The sequence below is a fragment of the Caloenas nicobarica genome, chromosome 16, assembly GCF_036013445.1.
Source record: "Caloenas nicobarica isolate bCalNic1 chromosome 16, bCalNic1.hap1, whole genome shotgun sequence".
Taxonomy (NCBI): Eukaryota; Metazoa; Chordata; class Aves; order Columbiformes; family Columbidae; genus Caloenas; species Caloenas nicobarica.
The window spans coordinates 5,902,666-5,918,828 of record NC_088260.1 but is presented as its reverse complement, the minus strand read 5'-3'; the positions used below and the strand labels follow the sequence as shown (position 1 = coordinate 5,918,828).

Genomic DNA, 16,163 nt, shown 5'->3' with positions numbered 1-16,163 from the left:
GGCGCATGCGCACTGCGCCGCTCTCCGCCTCAGCCGGGGGTTTCCCGCTCCCTCAGGGAGCCGCTCCCGTTCCCGCCCGGTCTCGCTGCCGAGAGGAGGCGCCCGCCACCCTCGGTGCCTTCGATGGACAGATACGTGGTGAAACGTCCCACCAGGGAGGCGGGGGGTGGCGGCGGGAAGAGGCCGCGGGCGGAGGAGCCCGCCTCAGGGGAGCCCCCCTGGCAGGAGATCCGCGCCGAGGGCCTGAACTGTGACTACCGGCTCCTCTTCGGCAAGGCCGAGGCTGACGAGATCTTCCAGCAGCTGGAAGAGGAGGTGGAGTACTTCGAAGGTAACGGGACCCGGTGTCCAGCTCCGGCTGCCCCGCATGTCCCTGTGCCCGGCCCGGTGGGGCGTTGCCCGGCCCGGTGGGGTGTTGCCGGCCCGCCCAAGGCAGTCCCGGGGTGATGCCCGTGGCCTTGGCAGAGCTGCCTGATGTGCAGAGTTTTCTGCAGGTCCCGGGTGTTTGTACCATCTGGCCCTGCAAAGTGAAGTGCAGGTGCAGGTCTGATCTTGCAGCATTAGTTTGGTTTAGCTTGAAGCGTGTGCCAGGTGGTTTCATTCATGTTTTAATGTTTCCAAACAGCCGGGGTAGTCCTGGAAGAGTGACGGGTTTGCTGGTAGACGTAACGCGTGAGATATCCCCAGTCACATTAATTCAATGACAGAATACGATGGGGATGCTCATCCTGTTCATGCCATTCAAGGGGAATAGTAAAGCAGTGTAAAACTTGAGAGTTAAGCACTTTGTTGGAACAGAAGCACTTGAATGTGGTTGGCAGCTGTTGGGTTGTCATCAGCATCTTCATTTCTGTTGTCCCACTGGAGCTTCGCAGAAGCTCCAAATCAAGGAGAATGTTGAATGTGTGAACTGCAGAGGCAATACAGAGTGGGTTTTGATCCTTCTCATTTCTTGTTTAAACAGGTGAAATGACAAAATTGCACGTGTTTGGCAAATGGCACAATATTCCAAGGAAGCAAGTAACCTATGGAGACCCTGAGTTAACATATACTTACTCAGGCGTTACCTTTTCTCCTAAGCCTTGGATCCCCGTTCTCAACCGTATCAGAGACCGCATCACTTTGGACACAGGACATACTTTTAACTTTGTTCTGATTAACAGGTATGTCTGATTTCCAATCGCATCAAGCAGCTTGTTCAAATGAAAAATTGCTTGAGCAACACTATTCACAGATCACTGATGCATTGGTTTGTGTGCATTTAATTGGACTGGTAGAAGAACTAATTAATCTGTTCTGTGTACAGATATAAAGATGGAGGGGACCACATAGGTGAACATCGAGATGATGAGAGGGAACTGGTTCCACGCAGTCCTATTGCATCTGTGTCCTTCGGAGCTTGCAGGGACTTTATTTTCAGGCACTGTGATTCCAGGGGGAAGAACGCAACGCGCCACATGAAGCCCATCAAGCTGCAGCTTGCCCACGGCAGCCTGCTGATGATGAAGTACCCCACCAATGTGTACTGGTACCACAGCCTGCCCACCCGCAAGAAAGTACTCGCCCCGAGAATCAACCTCACATTTCGCAAAGTGATGACTCTAGCCAAGAAGTGAAATATTCAGCAATTAAGCAGCAGGTCTTTTGACTCTGAAAATAGCAGCTTTCTTCCCTGACATAACTCTCAATTTCTGATTCAAACACTGTCTTTGATGATCCAAGGTACCAGATGAGCAAATTAAACCAGGAGAGGAGATAGTATACTTAGTAACTTGCTAATAAAGACTGTGACTACTGATCTTAAATGCCAGGAATACTTTGCCTCCGTGAAATGTTGCTGTAGTCCTGCTGATACATATTTTTAATTACTAATATCCTTGTTTTGCCCAGGAGGAAGTTTCTTCCCAGCTGATCTTACTCTATCCAGTTTTCAGAAAAAGGTCAAAATACCTTATATCTTTGAGATAGCAGAGAAATAGTTTACAAATACTATAAACTACAAGACGTAATCATTTAGAGGGAGCCTGCAAGCTGACACTGTTCAACAGGTGACACTTTTCTTGTATGCTCTGTCAATGAGCTATGGTTTGGTTTTTTAAAAAATAAAATACAAATGAGATGGACAAGAGGGGCGCTAAGATATGAATGTAGCGAGTGCAACGTGGCTGGCTGCATGTTTTACAGTCACTGTGGCTTTTGTCTGCGTATATTCCTCTGCCGCTCCACCTCCTCTGCAGACGTGGGAGGCTGTGTTCTTTTGGGGGGGCAGGAGGAAGCCCATGGTGCTGCCTCACAGGGAGGCAGGTCCTTTGTACAGAAACCTGGGAGCATAAATGACCTTTTGGGGAAAATTAGGCTTTATCATTGATATGGACAACGCAGTGTGAAAGGCTGTAACTTCTGAGAGTGTCTATTTTTCTAAATAATTATCCCTAGGGATTCTGTTTGGACTCCCCAAAAGCCGTCACCTTCTGTGCTGACAGTGAATCCTGCTGACATGAGGAACGACCGTCCAAAGTCAGCAACGGGTCTTGTGGAATCAAGCAGGGGTAAGTGAGAGAATGGTAACTGATCCCTGTGTAACCAGTATACAAGTATCTTAATTAGTGGTGGCCTCTGTCCTTCAGCGGTGGGTCCATCAGGGCTGTGGAATTAATGTCTGTTTAGGCAATTTGGAGTTGGTACTTCCCACCTTCTGCTACTACCAGAAAATACTATATAGAGCATGAAGAGTTCCTGCACAAATTCTTATCCAGCGAATGTGAAGTGCTGATTCTATTGCGTATACCGAATGTGGTTTGGCTTATAGCTTGGCTCTTTCTTTCAAGACATTACCACACGAGAACAGCTACTTTTTCTAATAAGTTTGTTCTTTTATTGCTACTGTACAATTAGAAAAATACCCCGAAGTGAAAACTCAACTTCAAACAGCAGTGCAGTGGTTTGACTGTAGTGTCATACATTTTTAAATAACGCACAAAATAAGACAAAAATAATCCAAACACAGAGATGTCATCTTGGAGGCCTTATATGATGTTTTTAAAGCCTTTACATTTTATTACCACCTTCTCCACCATGGAAGCTTGTGAGTTACAGCGTTTGATGAGCCTCATGTGCCCGCACAGAGCCCATGACTTCAGGTGAGGGTTGGGTGGCAACACTTGCAGAGGTCTTGGATGTTCCAAGTAGGCTGGGAGTAGCTACAACAGCTCAGGACCAGGACCGAGGTGCTGATACTTGCTTGCTTCCCCACCCTGAGGGCTAAGCCAAGACCTTCTCCTCCTTCCTAACGGTGACAGCTAGAACAAATGCTGACTACTCAACCCTCAGCCTTATAGCCCTTGAGGAAGCTTTCAGCGTAAACTGAGCAGTTTATCAGCGTCTTACAGCAACTGTGCTTTCTTTCTCAAACTGGCCCCTGTTGGAAAGCAGCTCTATGCAAAAGGAAAATAAAAATATATTGAAAAAGCAATTTTGCAGTAATATATGGCTTCATGTCTCTGCTACCAGCTGATGAGTTTAAGACTTATTCCACTGTCTGCAGATGGCCTGACCCACCTCCAGCATTACTGCTTTCTAAACAAAGTGACCTGTTCAGATGAACTTCACAAAAATTCAGAGTTAAAAACTTTTAACAGACCCTGTTGAGAATAGGTAGTGCAGAATATACACTGCTGGCAGTGGAAATGTTTTGAATTTTAAAGGTACAAACGCTTGACCTGCTGAAGCTGGATGCTTTGCAAGATGTTTTTCCTTCTCAGGAACATCAGTGGATTTATAAAGCTTCTTTTATGTACTATGAGCATTACTTGGAGCAGCAGTTGTGACCCATAATCTGGAATGATGAGCTGTGTAAATAGTTTTTCCTAAACATCTGTTACCACTCTGATTTTGGCTGGCTTTGAGTGGAGCTCTGAACGCCTATGAGCTTTGGCCAGCAATGTGAATATCTGAGGCACAAAGTTGCCCTAAAAAATTATTAAGAGAGTTGGTACCATATGAAAACTTAGTTGCTGTTTTACACTGAAAAAGCATGTCTGATGCAGTAACCTTTCCCTCCAAGCTTGCAAGGATAGAAAAGAGCTAAAAATAGCCTATATATTTTATTCCTGGTCATTTAAAAGCAGTCAAAAGGATAATTTTTGCTGCGTCTCCCTCCCTCTGTTTGGATTTTTTTTTTCTTAACATATCAAGCAATCTAGAGCAGCAAAGGACACCTTACTTGTACTGATTTGGCGATCTGTGTATCTAATGCAGTGACACTCGTCTTCTCAGGTCTTGGGTCTTCTCAGCAGCAAAAAAGTGCCGCCAGTCCCAACATAATCGTGTGTGCTCCAACGTAAAGAGGATGCTGGGGTTGCTGTACAGCTCAGCTCACAATCACGACTGGTACAAGCTCTAAAGCTCAATTGTAAGCTCAAGTGTTGGAATGGCTGATGAGAAATGGCAGTTTTCAGCATTAAAATAGGAAGGGCAAGTTTAGAACACCAGTGACAGTAGCCTTGAAATCACAGCATTAAAAGTTGTAGTCAATCCTACAAGCAACCATATTCAACAGTTTCATAGTGACAAAGGAAATGACAATACTCATTGCAAGCAAATGCTTCTGGCTCTTCATTTCAGCTCTGTTCCAAAGATATAGAGCAATAAATTGGGGTCTTGGCTCTTAATAGATTAAAAAAATTATCTTTTCTCCTGGAAAAAGGAAACCACTTTGAATCATCAGAAGTACTTCTATGATGTATAAAGAACTAAAATATTAGGAAAATCATGTGAACAGGGAAGTTATTTTTTGGATCGGGCATGCAGAGAAGCCTTACTTGTTGATTAGGTGGGATACCAAGAGAAATCCGATTCTGTTAGTAGTTCATTCCATCGTCTTGAGGCATTTATCAGAACGTAAGGGACACACAGTGAACTCAGACAATGGTGATGTAGCTCTTCAAATAAGCTCAAGGCACTTTGTTTCTTAAGTCACTGCCTTTGATCCATCGACTGCTTCTGGGGCTCCCCTGTTCAGAAACATCTGCGGTGAAATGCGTATAAAGCATCTCCCTCTGAAAATTTACATACGTGTCAGAATATGGAACATGCCCTTAGGAAGTCTGTGTGAAAAGTCTGTTTCAGAGCCGTGATGTTGACAACATTACTACATAACAGAATGAACTCTTCTTTAATGCAGATATACTTCGGACTGCGCAATATTAGCAGACCAACTTTGTGCAGCGTAATTTTGGTACAAAACACTCCCAGCAGGAGCCAGCCATTGCCAGAGGGAGGGGGATGTTAAAGGGCCTGTGGTGGGTTACTTGCATAATGGACAGGAGGTGCAACGTAGATCTCATTAGAGGAATTTTGTCAGTTTTTGTCCTTCTGCTCTCATCATCACTCTTCAGCCCTCAGCTCCAAGCTTTGGTGCTGCGCCCTCGAGTGAACACGCTCATAGAAAAGCAAGTAAGCGCTAGAAGAAAGGACCTCCTGCAAGCTGGCTTTGCGAACGGTGTCATCCGAAATCCACAGCCACTGGCTGCTGACGGCCAGCGGGTGCTTCGCAGAAGGCGGCGAGCGGCGGTACGTCACAAAGTGTCCCGAGTGCATGTCTCCGTGGTGAACCACGACTGCCATCAGACGGTAAAGGTACACGGGGGAACTGGAGGACAAATGAGAAGGGAGAGGGTCAGCAGCCCTTGGAGATCACACGTCCCAGAAACAGCCCCACTTGCTCCATCTTCACCTGCAATTTATTTTTAAAGCAGCTACTATGCAGCCTCATAATAAAGACAGAATAAAGCAAGACATCATTTGAAGGGACAGAAATTCCATGGTAAGGTACAAATCTCTAACTTACCTGCACTCAGGGAATGCAGCAAGTGGAAAAGTTCCTGAGGACGTTAAAAATGAAGAGGAGCAGGCACCATTCATGAAGAGCGGCTTAGGACCAGATGGCTGTTCTGCATCTCCAAGAGAAAGCAGACATTCAGTAATTTAACTCAAATGCTAATGACAGTGCTTCTGTTCCAGCAGTACCCTTCATCACAGAATAGGAAGGTATTTTCCTTATTTTAATTCATTATGTATCACAATCACTTAAGAGATGCAGAGGAGTATAATATCCAAAGATGGTGGTAATTGCTTTTACATGACACAAATTTGAAAAGGACTGTGTTTACAAAATCCCAACTAAATAGAATATTGAGCTGCCTAAATGACAGACACACTGCAGCTACTTTTTCTGACTGGTTTTTAAGAAGTCACCATTCCCACATTCTTTTCATGCTTGCCCTGAAGCCTTAGAAGAGATCGCTAACAAGATAATCCCCAGGACTTCCCGAGTTCAACATTCCTTCATCCTTTGGACATAAAACGTGCTAGGTCTATGCTATGGGGGATTTTTTTGTTTGTTTGTAAGCTTTTTTTTTTTAATATATATATATTTAGTAGGATCAAATTGAACTATTAAAACTGAACTGTAAACTTGGACCAGGGTATCCTAATGCTTGCTGGGAAAGGGGTTTCTACCCATCCTTTTTGCACAGATCCAAATACAGATACTGCTCTTATGTTCAATCTGTGATTAGAATGTTTTATCACTGAAACATAAAAATGATGAATAAATTTTATTGTCAAAATAAGCACCTGAAGGTTTTACTGCCATCCCATCCTTTGTTCCAGGCATTGCCTCTTCAGAGTTTTTCTGGTTCAGCTCATTCTGGCTTGATTTATGCACAGGAATGTGATATTTGTATATGTCCATGATGAGGAACTCGTTGAACTGGACATGTTCGTGCCGTTTCAGAGGAGTGCCTTGGTTTGACCAGCTCAGCCTTTGCAGGTGGATGCACAAACACTGAGGGAGCTTCAGTGATGTTCCACAGAAAAGGAGAATCAAAATACATTTTAGAGAAAGGGAAACGGCTGTTTGAGTTCAAAGCGTACAAACGGAACTGCTAAGTGTGGTGGGTAAGGAAATGCATCACAAACTGTTCCCCTATGTGCTGCTATATCTGTGCGTAAGGTTATTGGCAATAGTACCCCAGGACGTGACACAAACTCACAAGTCCCCTGAGATTTCCAATAACGCCACTACTGCTCCCTCATAAGGCAGTGGAATAGCTAATATGAATAATTTTCTCCAAATGGAAGAAAAATCAATAAAAATACCTGCGTGTTCCTAAAAAGGCCACCTGTCAATCTTATTTAGCTTGTCAATCTGTGAGGTAGAAATGATGACTGGAATTTGTTGGAACAAGTTGTAAGACATTTGCTGATGCTCAGTAAGTAATGGCTTTGCACAGTGAGAGCACCAGGGAAAAAAGGTCAAGTAGTTATAAATATCTGACATTCAAAGTCATGCCAGGGTTAACCTCTAGCATAAGTACATATTCTTATTAATGGCACCTGAGGCTTTTAATTACAGTGCCCTGATGTCTTCTGCATCATACGATTACAGAGCAAAAAATTATAAAAGCTTCTAATATAAACTACACCTGATGTTTAGCACCACATTCACTTGTTTAAACCAGCTGATTTTAGAACACTTTAATTTCTTTGAAGTGAGCAATTGCTAGAGATCCTACAAACACTGTATAGATGAATCACTTCACTTACCAAGGAAATCAAGAAATAATGCAAGACATAAACTGCCACTGAGCCAAACTCATGTTTAGGTGTTTTGCTGAATCGTTTTGAGCAGAATCCTCACATTCTTTAAGCTGTAGAGTTTGATGTTTTGCTGAATTGAGGCCTTAATGCCTACAAGTATTTGACAAATGAGCTTGCTTTTTACAGTAAAATGCTGAAGTAGTCTAATAGCAAGAAGTGGGCATCAAGCAAAGAGACCAGAGAAAGAAATTACCGTGTAATAGGATTTAAAAATAGATTTGGAGGGTTAGCTTGCCTCACCTTTCCTAACTTTAATTGCTTAACAAATGTTGTTCTCTGGTTTTCTATGCTCTGTCCATTCAGAGTCCCTTCTGCCTGAATCTGAAATAAAAGGGAAAAAAAATAAAGCCATTTGATTACCGGCTGTATGAGATTACACAACAGTGCAGGTCTGCACACTGCAAACAAAAGCAATCGTCTATCAGAACTCTGGTCAGTACATCAATTACACCTACAGTTTTCTAGGAACTTTCTTAGGAATTGGTGGTCTATCTTAGTGGATCAGAATTCTAAACCAAAATCAAGCAGAAACAAGCATTTCCAGAACAAGCCCCGGCTCCAGGTTTATGAGTAGCCATTTGCCAGTTCTGTTTGTTTTCAAACAAGTCACTTTAGCTCTGTGCTATCATCAAATTACAGGCAGCTGTAAAATACTTTTAAAAATACCAGAACAAAAAAATTATCCCACTTATTATCTAAATAATACCTGGTAGTTATAGAATAAAATATTTGTAATTTTTGTAATATTAGTAATAAACAAAACTTCAAAATATTCTGTGAGATAAGAACTCCATTTTAAATATAAGAAATCCCAGGCAGGCTAGAGACTTTCCTGAAGTCACAAAGGAGTAGAGAACTGAAGCCATAATTCTGTCAGCAGGCTTAAAACTGAGCTAGAAGGTTACATAAATTAAAATGACATACTTTAGTGCAGTTGTCACACACAACATCCTTTACAGATTCAGAGGAGATGAAATGATGGAGACAGTGGTCCAGCGTCATAGGACGACCCTAAGTACAAAAAAGCCAAAAATTATTTGCAGTAATTTTCAGGTCCATACCACTTGATTTTGTAAAAGTAGGTTCTGCTTGTCTGGAAAAACAAACCTCCAGCAGACATTAAGCAACAAATGTTATAGTTCAAAAATGTGCTGCTCATTTTGCCCCAAAAATCTACAATGCTTTGTCATTCGAAGTTTTTCAGACAGCCAAAAAGAAACAGAAACAATTTCCAATCCTGTGTGGGGTAACTTGTGTACTCTCAGCACAGAGCACCCGAAGGTCACCTTCCAAGGCTGCCAGGAACACCCAGCCCTTGGGATACGACCTGCTCTGTTCAAATTACACAGGAAGGACCAAGTATTCCACCAAGAGAAACAGAAAACTCTATTGGTGTCAACAAATTCGTGCTTGTACTAATTGGTAATTTGCACTAACATGTTAGTCATCAGGTACTGTATTAGCACAACAGAATAATTTATGGAAAGGCAGAAAATAAACTGTAGCTACTTATTTACACTTTAGGTTGTGGCATCTTAAAAAGGCTCTGATGAAGAAAAAACCGTGACATCAGGCAGGTCACGCGTCGGGGCGGGATACATACCCAGACAGTGGCTGGAATACTCAGCGAGAGACTGTCGAAGGTGTCGTACCTCACAGGACTCTGCAAGAAAGTATTTCACATATCCAGTGAAGTAAAATTGATGACAGTCCAAAAAAACCCCACCTAACCTCACTGTGCCCTCTGCTGTCCACAAATATTTGGATAAACCCACCCACTTTCCCAAGCACTGCGCTAGAAAACCTTGAGGTGGGTACACAAAAGGTGCTGCTGAGCATGTTTCTGCAGAAGCTGCCCCTGCTCACTTAAATTTGTTTGCAAGTTTTGAAAAGTACAAATACTGAATGTACTCTTACAGTTTGATCTATAAATGAGATTTATTTTCTCTATGCTTTTCTTTACCCAGGTTATCTTCATCTCCTAACTCTGGAGAACTGGACTGCAACTTAATTTGGCTTTGGAAGTGCAATCTCAATACTGTCTGCTGAATGAATAGCTCATCCTAAACTGCTGCCCATGTGAGTGGATTTTCAGTCTATGAGAGCTGTGGTACTGAATACTAAATATAACAAGACAGCTGTTATCCCCCAAAAGTGGCTCACACTTCATTTTCTTTAGTATATTTAGTAATATACATTCTCGTTCATCACCAACACCATAATAATAAGTACCTGAAAAAGTAACAGTCTAAGCTGTCAGTCCTGCAAACCTTTGGAGCTTAAACCAACTATGTCAGCAACAAAGGATGACGGTTTCAGAACATCCTTTTTCACAGATATATATCAGACACACATTCTTATACCTGGTGTTCACAGTGTTTGCAAACCATGTTGCTGGTCAGCCGCCCATGAAAAGGATGCTGAGATCTCCAGTGATTTGACACAGGGGGAAGAGACCCTGAAACAGAGAGTTGAAACTGTCCTTTTATTTTCAGGACATTTGTATTCAGCACCACAATCCCACATTTTTGGATCACAGTAACAAAAGTAATTGGTCTAAAACATGTTCTGTCCCACTGGCAAATAATGATTTTTTTTTTTTTTTTTTTTTACAGTTGAATAGATGTATTTCACTCCAATACAGACAACAATCAATATTATCCCCTTAATAAACAAAGTGACTACATTATGAATATTCATATTTCAGAATGGAAAAAGCATACCTCTTGTTCTGCAGCTTATTTGCTTTTGGGTTATGTCTGGCTGCTACAGAGGAAGATAAAAGATTTCATTAACCCTGCCTTAGAAACCAATAAGTATTAAATATGTTCTTATTTCATCCCAATTGTGGGAGTTTTAGTGTCTCTCTATATTTGAGGAAGGCCAAAAATCCTGGAACACAACAAATTTATAATTGAAAAAAACCTACTTCTAATAAAACAAATAATTAATCTGCAGAATTCTGTGCCTCAGAGTAGTAAAGCAAAAGCATAACAGTTTTTATAAAACTTTTGTATATATTTTAGACAAAAAGAAAAACTTTCCATCTGCATGAAGTTCACCACTGAACTGGAGGATCAGATAAATTTCACCTCCAAATGGACTATTCCATAAATGTCCATTGTTCAGCTTTCAAACCTCATTCATGTGTCAACTCTCACAGATTAGAGTAACTGCTGGCACAGAACAGTGTCTGTCTGAGTATTCCAATCCCGATATTCCATGGATTTAGGAGTGCAAAAACCCTCATGAAAGTGGGATCACTGTAAATTCAAATACATTTGCTAACAAAAAACCATTTTTTATTCTTTCGACTGCCTGGCCTACAGCTTCATTTCTATCAGAGTACCAAGGAACAGCTTTGTGAACATCATGAAAATATCTTCAGTTTCTGAACAGACACTTGACACTCGCCACACTTGGGAAGCTAGGGAGGCTACGGAAATTTCTGATAATGAAATAACATGAATGAAGGAGTCACCTCCAGCGAATGCACATCGAACAGATGTGTCACACGTGGCTGACGATCTCGTTCGTCTTCTAATGAAGATGTGAGGACATGAAAGAGTTCATGAGCATCCTATTAGATAGAGATAAAAAACTCAGAGGAAGCGAAAACAAAAGACATCAAAACATATGTGAGGAGTACTGATACGCACATGACTATGTCATTTAGCAGGAAACTGAAGGAAAAATTACTGCTTAGAGCCCACCTTATGTATTAGCAATAATTGTTTGTGCATCTGCTGCAGTTTTGCCAAAAAGCTTTTTCTATAAAGCTGAACTTCGTAACAGCACACATTATTAAAAATATTCTGGGCCATGTAAACCCAAAAGAGACTAAAATACTGGGAGAAAAAAATATGAATGCATAAGTGCCTGCGTTCCTTGGTTTCAGTAAAAGCATAATTGAAATCTCTGCTGTTTGCTTTGGCTCTGAAACAGCAAAGATAGAACCATATTTCCTGAGTGAGATAATTGGTTGAGTTCATCGGCCAGCTGCACTTAGGGGCTGAAAATACTGAAAACAAGATCAGAAATCTTGTATGTTCCATGTCACTAAATTTGGAAATGTCAGCAGAGTCCATCCCTGGAAGCAGCGTGGCATGTTAGCAGAGACCCATTATCTAGAGTGAAATTAGGGCTGTATCCCTTCTATTTTAACATTATGGCTCCATTGTACCGAATCTGATGGTAATTAAGTATGAGGGTTTGAAGCAGTCAGGGTTTCCAGGACAAATATCCAAGCAAACTGAAAACACCATTCATCAATCAAATGCTTGCTTTCCATCACTTTTTAAAGCAAACTTTTCGCTACAGCAAAGATTCAGATTTTGACCATAGCTTCAATTTTCTGTTCTTCCAGATCTAAGCGCCAAGGCGTATGCTGGGCAGTGTAACTGGAATTCTGCAATCACCTGCTCTTCGAATGAAGAGATCTGCCACCGGTACATCCGTAACACTTCCAGCAGGCAGCTGGCGTCCAGGACGTCATCTTCTGTCACCTCCTGACAGGATAGAGCTGGAGACATCACGTTGAAAAACATTAGAAGGAGCCACAGAGAACAGTGAGAACCCAAATCTGTTTTATTTCAGACTGTATGTTAATTAAGCATCATATAATTGATTATTTTGATTAAGACAGATTGCTTAAACGTTTTAAGTGCTTAAGTAGGATGTAACTGATACATGAATTTAGCACAGGGGCAAGTCTGAAACTGGTCACTGAACTGGGCTCAGAGGCTTTAACATTCGTATCCAACATCATACAGAGGATCTGGCTTAATTGTACATATTTTGGGTAAGATAGCAAGCTTGGGAAAAAAAGCTTAAATTATTTTATAATATATCCTGAGCACACATCTAATTGTGATAATATTTTCCTGTTTCTTCAATTTTACCGAGTCCATTTTCATACCGTTTTAACCATTAATACTCTGAGAACAGCAAAGACAAGACCACATGAGCTCCCTTTTAAGAAAGGAGGCTGGAAACGACAACGTTTACACTAATATTTTATTCCTAGTTTATTGCAGCATGAAAATGTTAAAGTACCTTTCAGGAGATGCAGCAAAGTGACTGACAAGTAGCGGTGCTTAGTGGACGGGTTCTGGTCTGTCTTGTATTGGGCTGTAAATTCCTCCAGCCACTTGACGAAGGACGGGCAGGAGGATAAACCTTGCAGCAGGGAGTTCATGAAACAGGTGTTTCCCAAGTTCAGAAGGCCAGGTACAAGCCCTGTGAATTAGAAATGTAAGAGTTTACAGCACGAAGTGTAGGAAAACCTTCCTATTTTCAGTAGCAAGTGTTGTGTTAGGTATTAAAATTAGACGAAAATTCACTTATTTCAGCTTATTTGCTACTAGCACCCATTGAAAACTAGAAAACCCTGGTACGTGCATCAGCATATTGTGAAGTGTTTATATCATAGTGGTCTCCGTGAATTACAGCACTGGAAAAGCTGTTAAAATTTTCTTTTTTATCTGAGAGGAATAGGTTCCAATCAGTAACACTAAGGTTCAGGATTATTCAGCATACAAATGCTAAAATTCTTGGCTCCGATATATGGTGTAGCAGCCCCTCATTGTGCAGGGTCACAGCTGCCCCTGCGGTGACAGCCGCACCACTGGGCTCCACGGGGAGCTTTCGCTTCCGCTCACATCAGGACGTTGTTAAAAAAAACTCCAAGGACTAATTAAGGTATTTCTGTACGACTCTGCTCAGCGAGAGACTTTCCCTTCTCTCGTACTTACATCCAATAAGAACGGACTTGGTTTGCTATCCAAAACACAAAACAAATAAAGTGCGAAATGTCAATTGACACAATTAACACGTTGCGTCAGTAACAGAAATCCTTTTGTCAGTACTTTTTAATTTCTAAACAGGACAGTGACGAAGATCTTATCTTTAGCAAGAGAAAATAATTTACAAAAGCTAATTAAAAAAACTAGAAACGGGTGCATTTGTTACACCTAGGCGAGCGCTCAGATGAAACGGAAACGCACAGGAGTCACATTTTGGGCTCTTTTCGCGTGTTTTCGGTGCCCGGGGCGGGCCGGCTGCCCCCGGGCCCTCCCTACCTTTCCTGCGCCGCTTCCTCTCGGTGATGGGTCCCCACAGCACGTACATCCCCGCGGCCACGGCCGCCGCCACCCCCCCGATAACGCCCCAGTTCTTCATCACCTTGTACCTGGAACGGGAAAAAGAAAATAAGAATAAAAACCAAACAACCGGGGAGTCGCTACCTCCGGGTGCGGGGACGCGAATCGGACGCGGGGGGAGGCCCAGGAGGCTCCCGCCGGTCCCGTTGTCACTCCCGGTTGCCGGGGCAGGGAAGGCCGCTGTCCCCGGGCCGCCACCGCGGGGACTCCCGTCTGCCCCAGCCCCCAGGCCGCCCCCTCTCCCCGGGCCGTCCCCGCTGACCTGGCCGCCGCCCCGGCCCGCAGCAACCGCCGCACCGGCCCGTCCGCCTCCGCGGCGCCGCCGGGCAGCACCATCCCCCCGGAACCGGGACCCGCGGGCGGGCGGCGCGGCGGAACGGCCGGCGGAGCGCCGGAAGTGACGTGGGTTGCCCGGTTACCGCGTGACCGCCCCTAGCAACGGGCGGCGGCGCAGGCGGACGGTTGCTAAGGCCGCGGGGATTGCGGGGACACCGGCCTGGTCCGGGCCGGCCCCTCCGCCGGGCAAAGGCGGGTGTAGCGGACACGGATCCCGGCGCTGCCCATCCCCTGGCAGCACCTTGACCCCCCTGAGGGGACGAGCTTTGCGGAGGGTTGGCTCAAAGCTGTGGGGAGGTGGGGGGAGGCTTAAATCTCACAAGCTCAACTTGCACCAGGCGGAGTTAATGTTGGATATTGGGGAAAATTTCTTCATAGAAAGTATTGTCGGGCATTGGAACAGGCTGCCCAGGGAAGGGCTTGAGGCACCATCCCTGGAGGGGTTGGACAAGACGTGGAGATGAGGTTCTCAGGGATACCGGTTAGTGGTGGAGTTGGCAGTGCCAGGTTAACAGGCTGGACCAGGTGATCTTAAAGTTTTTTTTCCAAACTAAATGATCTATGAAACTGCCCAAGCCCCGCGAAGAGAGAACAGCTCTCCTCCCATGGCACACGCCAACCCTGAGGCTCTTCCATAGACCCGACACCCCCTCCCGCTGCACCTGCCATCTGAGGGCCTCTCTCTGTTTGCTCTCCACCTACTGCTGTTAGGTTTTGTTTTTAACTGATGCACTTTGACGACTCTTTAGAGAAAGGCGTATTTCATGCCAGTGCCAGGAGAGGAGGCATCCGGGAGCGCTTGCAGAATGACTGACCTGTGCAGCTTTTGAGAGCACCTCGAGATGGCAGTTGCTGATCATGTCTGTGGGCCTGGCAGGTAACGGGCTCCCTCTTCACACCTCCCTGCATTAATTCTAACGACCTTTGTTAGCAAAGTACCCCCTCTGTGTCCTTCTGGCCGAATCCTTGTTGGAATCTAAGAGGAGAGTCTGCAGAGCAAGGGACCGGACAGCAAGAGGCTGCGAGAAACAGGGGAGTGATGGACAGAAGGATGTGAAGAAATAACATTGTCCTGACAGCTGCAATGTACATGAGCAACGTGCCATTCTCGGAGCTGTCTCATGTGCATTAAATACCTGTGACAAAGGAACCAGCATGCTTGGATGACCCAATCTCACATCCTTAACTTACTGGAAAATTGGACCTTGTTTATTAAAAAAATATTCTGAAAAGTTGTTGCTTATGTAATGAATGTATAAGCTAAAACTCTACTCAAAAAATGCCATTTTCTATAAGACTTTTAGAAGAAGCAACCCAGAGTCTCTGTGAATTCATGTTCTGTGGATAAACCTCATCCTGGAACTCCATGAGGCTACTCTGCTGGGACCTCTCTGATAAAGGCCCATGATGACTGATCTGCTCTGGAAGTTTCAGTCAGTAAATCTTCCCGTTGTACTGGCTTTATCTGCAGTATTTTACCCAGTGAAACAGAGCAGTCTTCTTGGATCATAGGAAGTATTGAACTATGACCTGAATTTGTTCAACTTAATTCTTCTTCCTCACTGTCACGCTTTTCACCTGTCTTCATTTGACATTGTCTTGATGATTTCAGGCCATTTCTTCAATTTGTCAAATGTATTTTAAATTTTAATCACGTCAAACATCTCCTAGTCATCTTCCTAGCATATATTTCCCCCTTATTTTCTCCTGCAGGCCTTTCTCTGCAAAAGATTCTCCTGTAGATGCAGGAATATGCACAAACAAGCTGTTTATTCCAACTGAAGGAGAAGGCCTATGGGGAAGAATGTACCAAGGTGACGGTGTGTCTTTTCAGATAAATAATTGAGATTTTTTACAAACTGTTCTCATTTCGCATCTGAGGAGTGCAGGCTTGGAAGCCCTACCAGGTCGCTACAAGAGACCACATGTAGGAACTGTCATAGAATCATAGAATCTTTTTGGATGGAAAAGACCTTTAAGATCGAGTCCAACCATTAACCCAAC

The 16,163-nt window shown here is 43.6% G+C and overlaps 2 protein-coding genes across 6 annotated transcripts; one reads left to right on the top strand and one right to left on the bottom strand.

Moving 5' to 3' along the window:
• The first annotated feature begins 28 nt into the window (after positions 1-28).
• ALKBH2 (alkB homolog 2, alpha-ketoglutarate dependent dioxygenase) lies at positions 29-13,045 on the top strand. 3 transcript variants are annotated; one of them, XR_010607077.1, is made up of 7 exons: positions 29-331; positions 965-1,163; positions 1,307-2,048; positions 2,437-2,549; positions 5,397-6,960; positions 9,630-9,741; positions 12,029-13,045. XR_010607077.1 is itself a non-coding variant. In XM_065646283.1 (3 exons), the coding sequence occupies exons 1-3, from the start codon at positions 124-126 to the stop codon at positions 1,614-1,616; spliced, it is 717 nt and encodes a 238-aa protein (XP_065502355.1). In that variant the 5' UTR covers positions 29-123; the 3' UTR covers positions 1,617-2,152. The 3 variants fall into 3 exon arrangements, 1 of the variants encoding a protein (XP_065502355.1); XR_010607078.1 differs by lacking the exons at positions 9,630-9,741; positions 12,029-13,045 and adding an exon at positions 9,187-9,275; XM_065646283.1 differs by lacking the exons at positions 2,437-2,549; positions 5,397-6,960; positions 9,630-9,741; positions 12,029-13,045 and having other exon boundaries at positions 1,307-2,152.
• USP30 (ubiquitin specific peptidase 30) lies at positions 2,870-14,215 on the bottom strand. 3 transcript variants are annotated; one of them, XM_065646280.1, is made up of 13 exons: positions 14,086-14,215; positions 13,743-13,852; positions 12,718-12,900; positions 12,081-12,184; positions 11,144-11,242; positions 10,386-10,428; positions 10,026-10,120; positions 9,266-9,325; positions 8,587-8,673; positions 7,903-7,983; positions 6,637-6,856; positions 5,849-5,957; positions 2,870-5,650 (listed from the first exon to the last, which is right to left on the bottom strand). In XM_065646280.1, the coding sequence occupies exons 1-13, from the start codon at positions 14,157-14,159 to the stop codon at positions 5,386-5,388; spliced, it is 1,530 nt and encodes a 509-aa protein (XP_065502352.1). In that variant the 5' UTR covers positions 14,160-14,215; the 3' UTR covers positions 2,870-5,385. The 3 variants fall into 3 exon arrangements, with proteins under 3 accessions (XP_065502352.1, XP_065502354.1, XP_065502353.1); XM_065646282.1 differs by having other exon boundaries at positions 5,849-5,951; XM_065646281.1 differs by having other exon boundaries at positions 10,386-10,425.
• Positions 14,216-16,163: the final 1,948 nt, after the last annotated feature.

Coding starts and splice junctions, on each gene's coding strand:
- ALKBH2 (XM_065646283.1), top strand. CDS start 124: ATGGACAGATACGTGGTGAAACGTCCCACCAGGGAGGCGGGGGGTGGC. Junction 332..964: donor GGAGGTGGAGTACTTCGAAG/GTAACGGGACCC, acceptor TTGTTTAAACAG/GTGAAATGACAAAATTGCAC. Junction 1,164..1,306: donor AACTTTGTTCTGATTAACAG/GTATGTCTGATT, acceptor TTCTGTGTACAG/ATATAAAGATGGAGGGGACC.
- USP30 (XM_065646280.1), bottom strand. CDS start 14,159: ATGGTGCTGCCCGGCGGCGCCGCGGAGGCGGACGGGCCGGTGCGGCGG. Junction 11,243..12,080: donor TCTCTTCATTCGAAGAGCAG/GTGATTGCAGAA, acceptor TCTATCTAATAG/GATGCTCATGAACTCTTTCA. Junction 5,958..6,636: donor GATGGCAGTAAAACCTTCAG/GTGCTTATTTTG, acceptor TTTCTCTTGGAG/ATGCAGAACAGCCATCTGGT.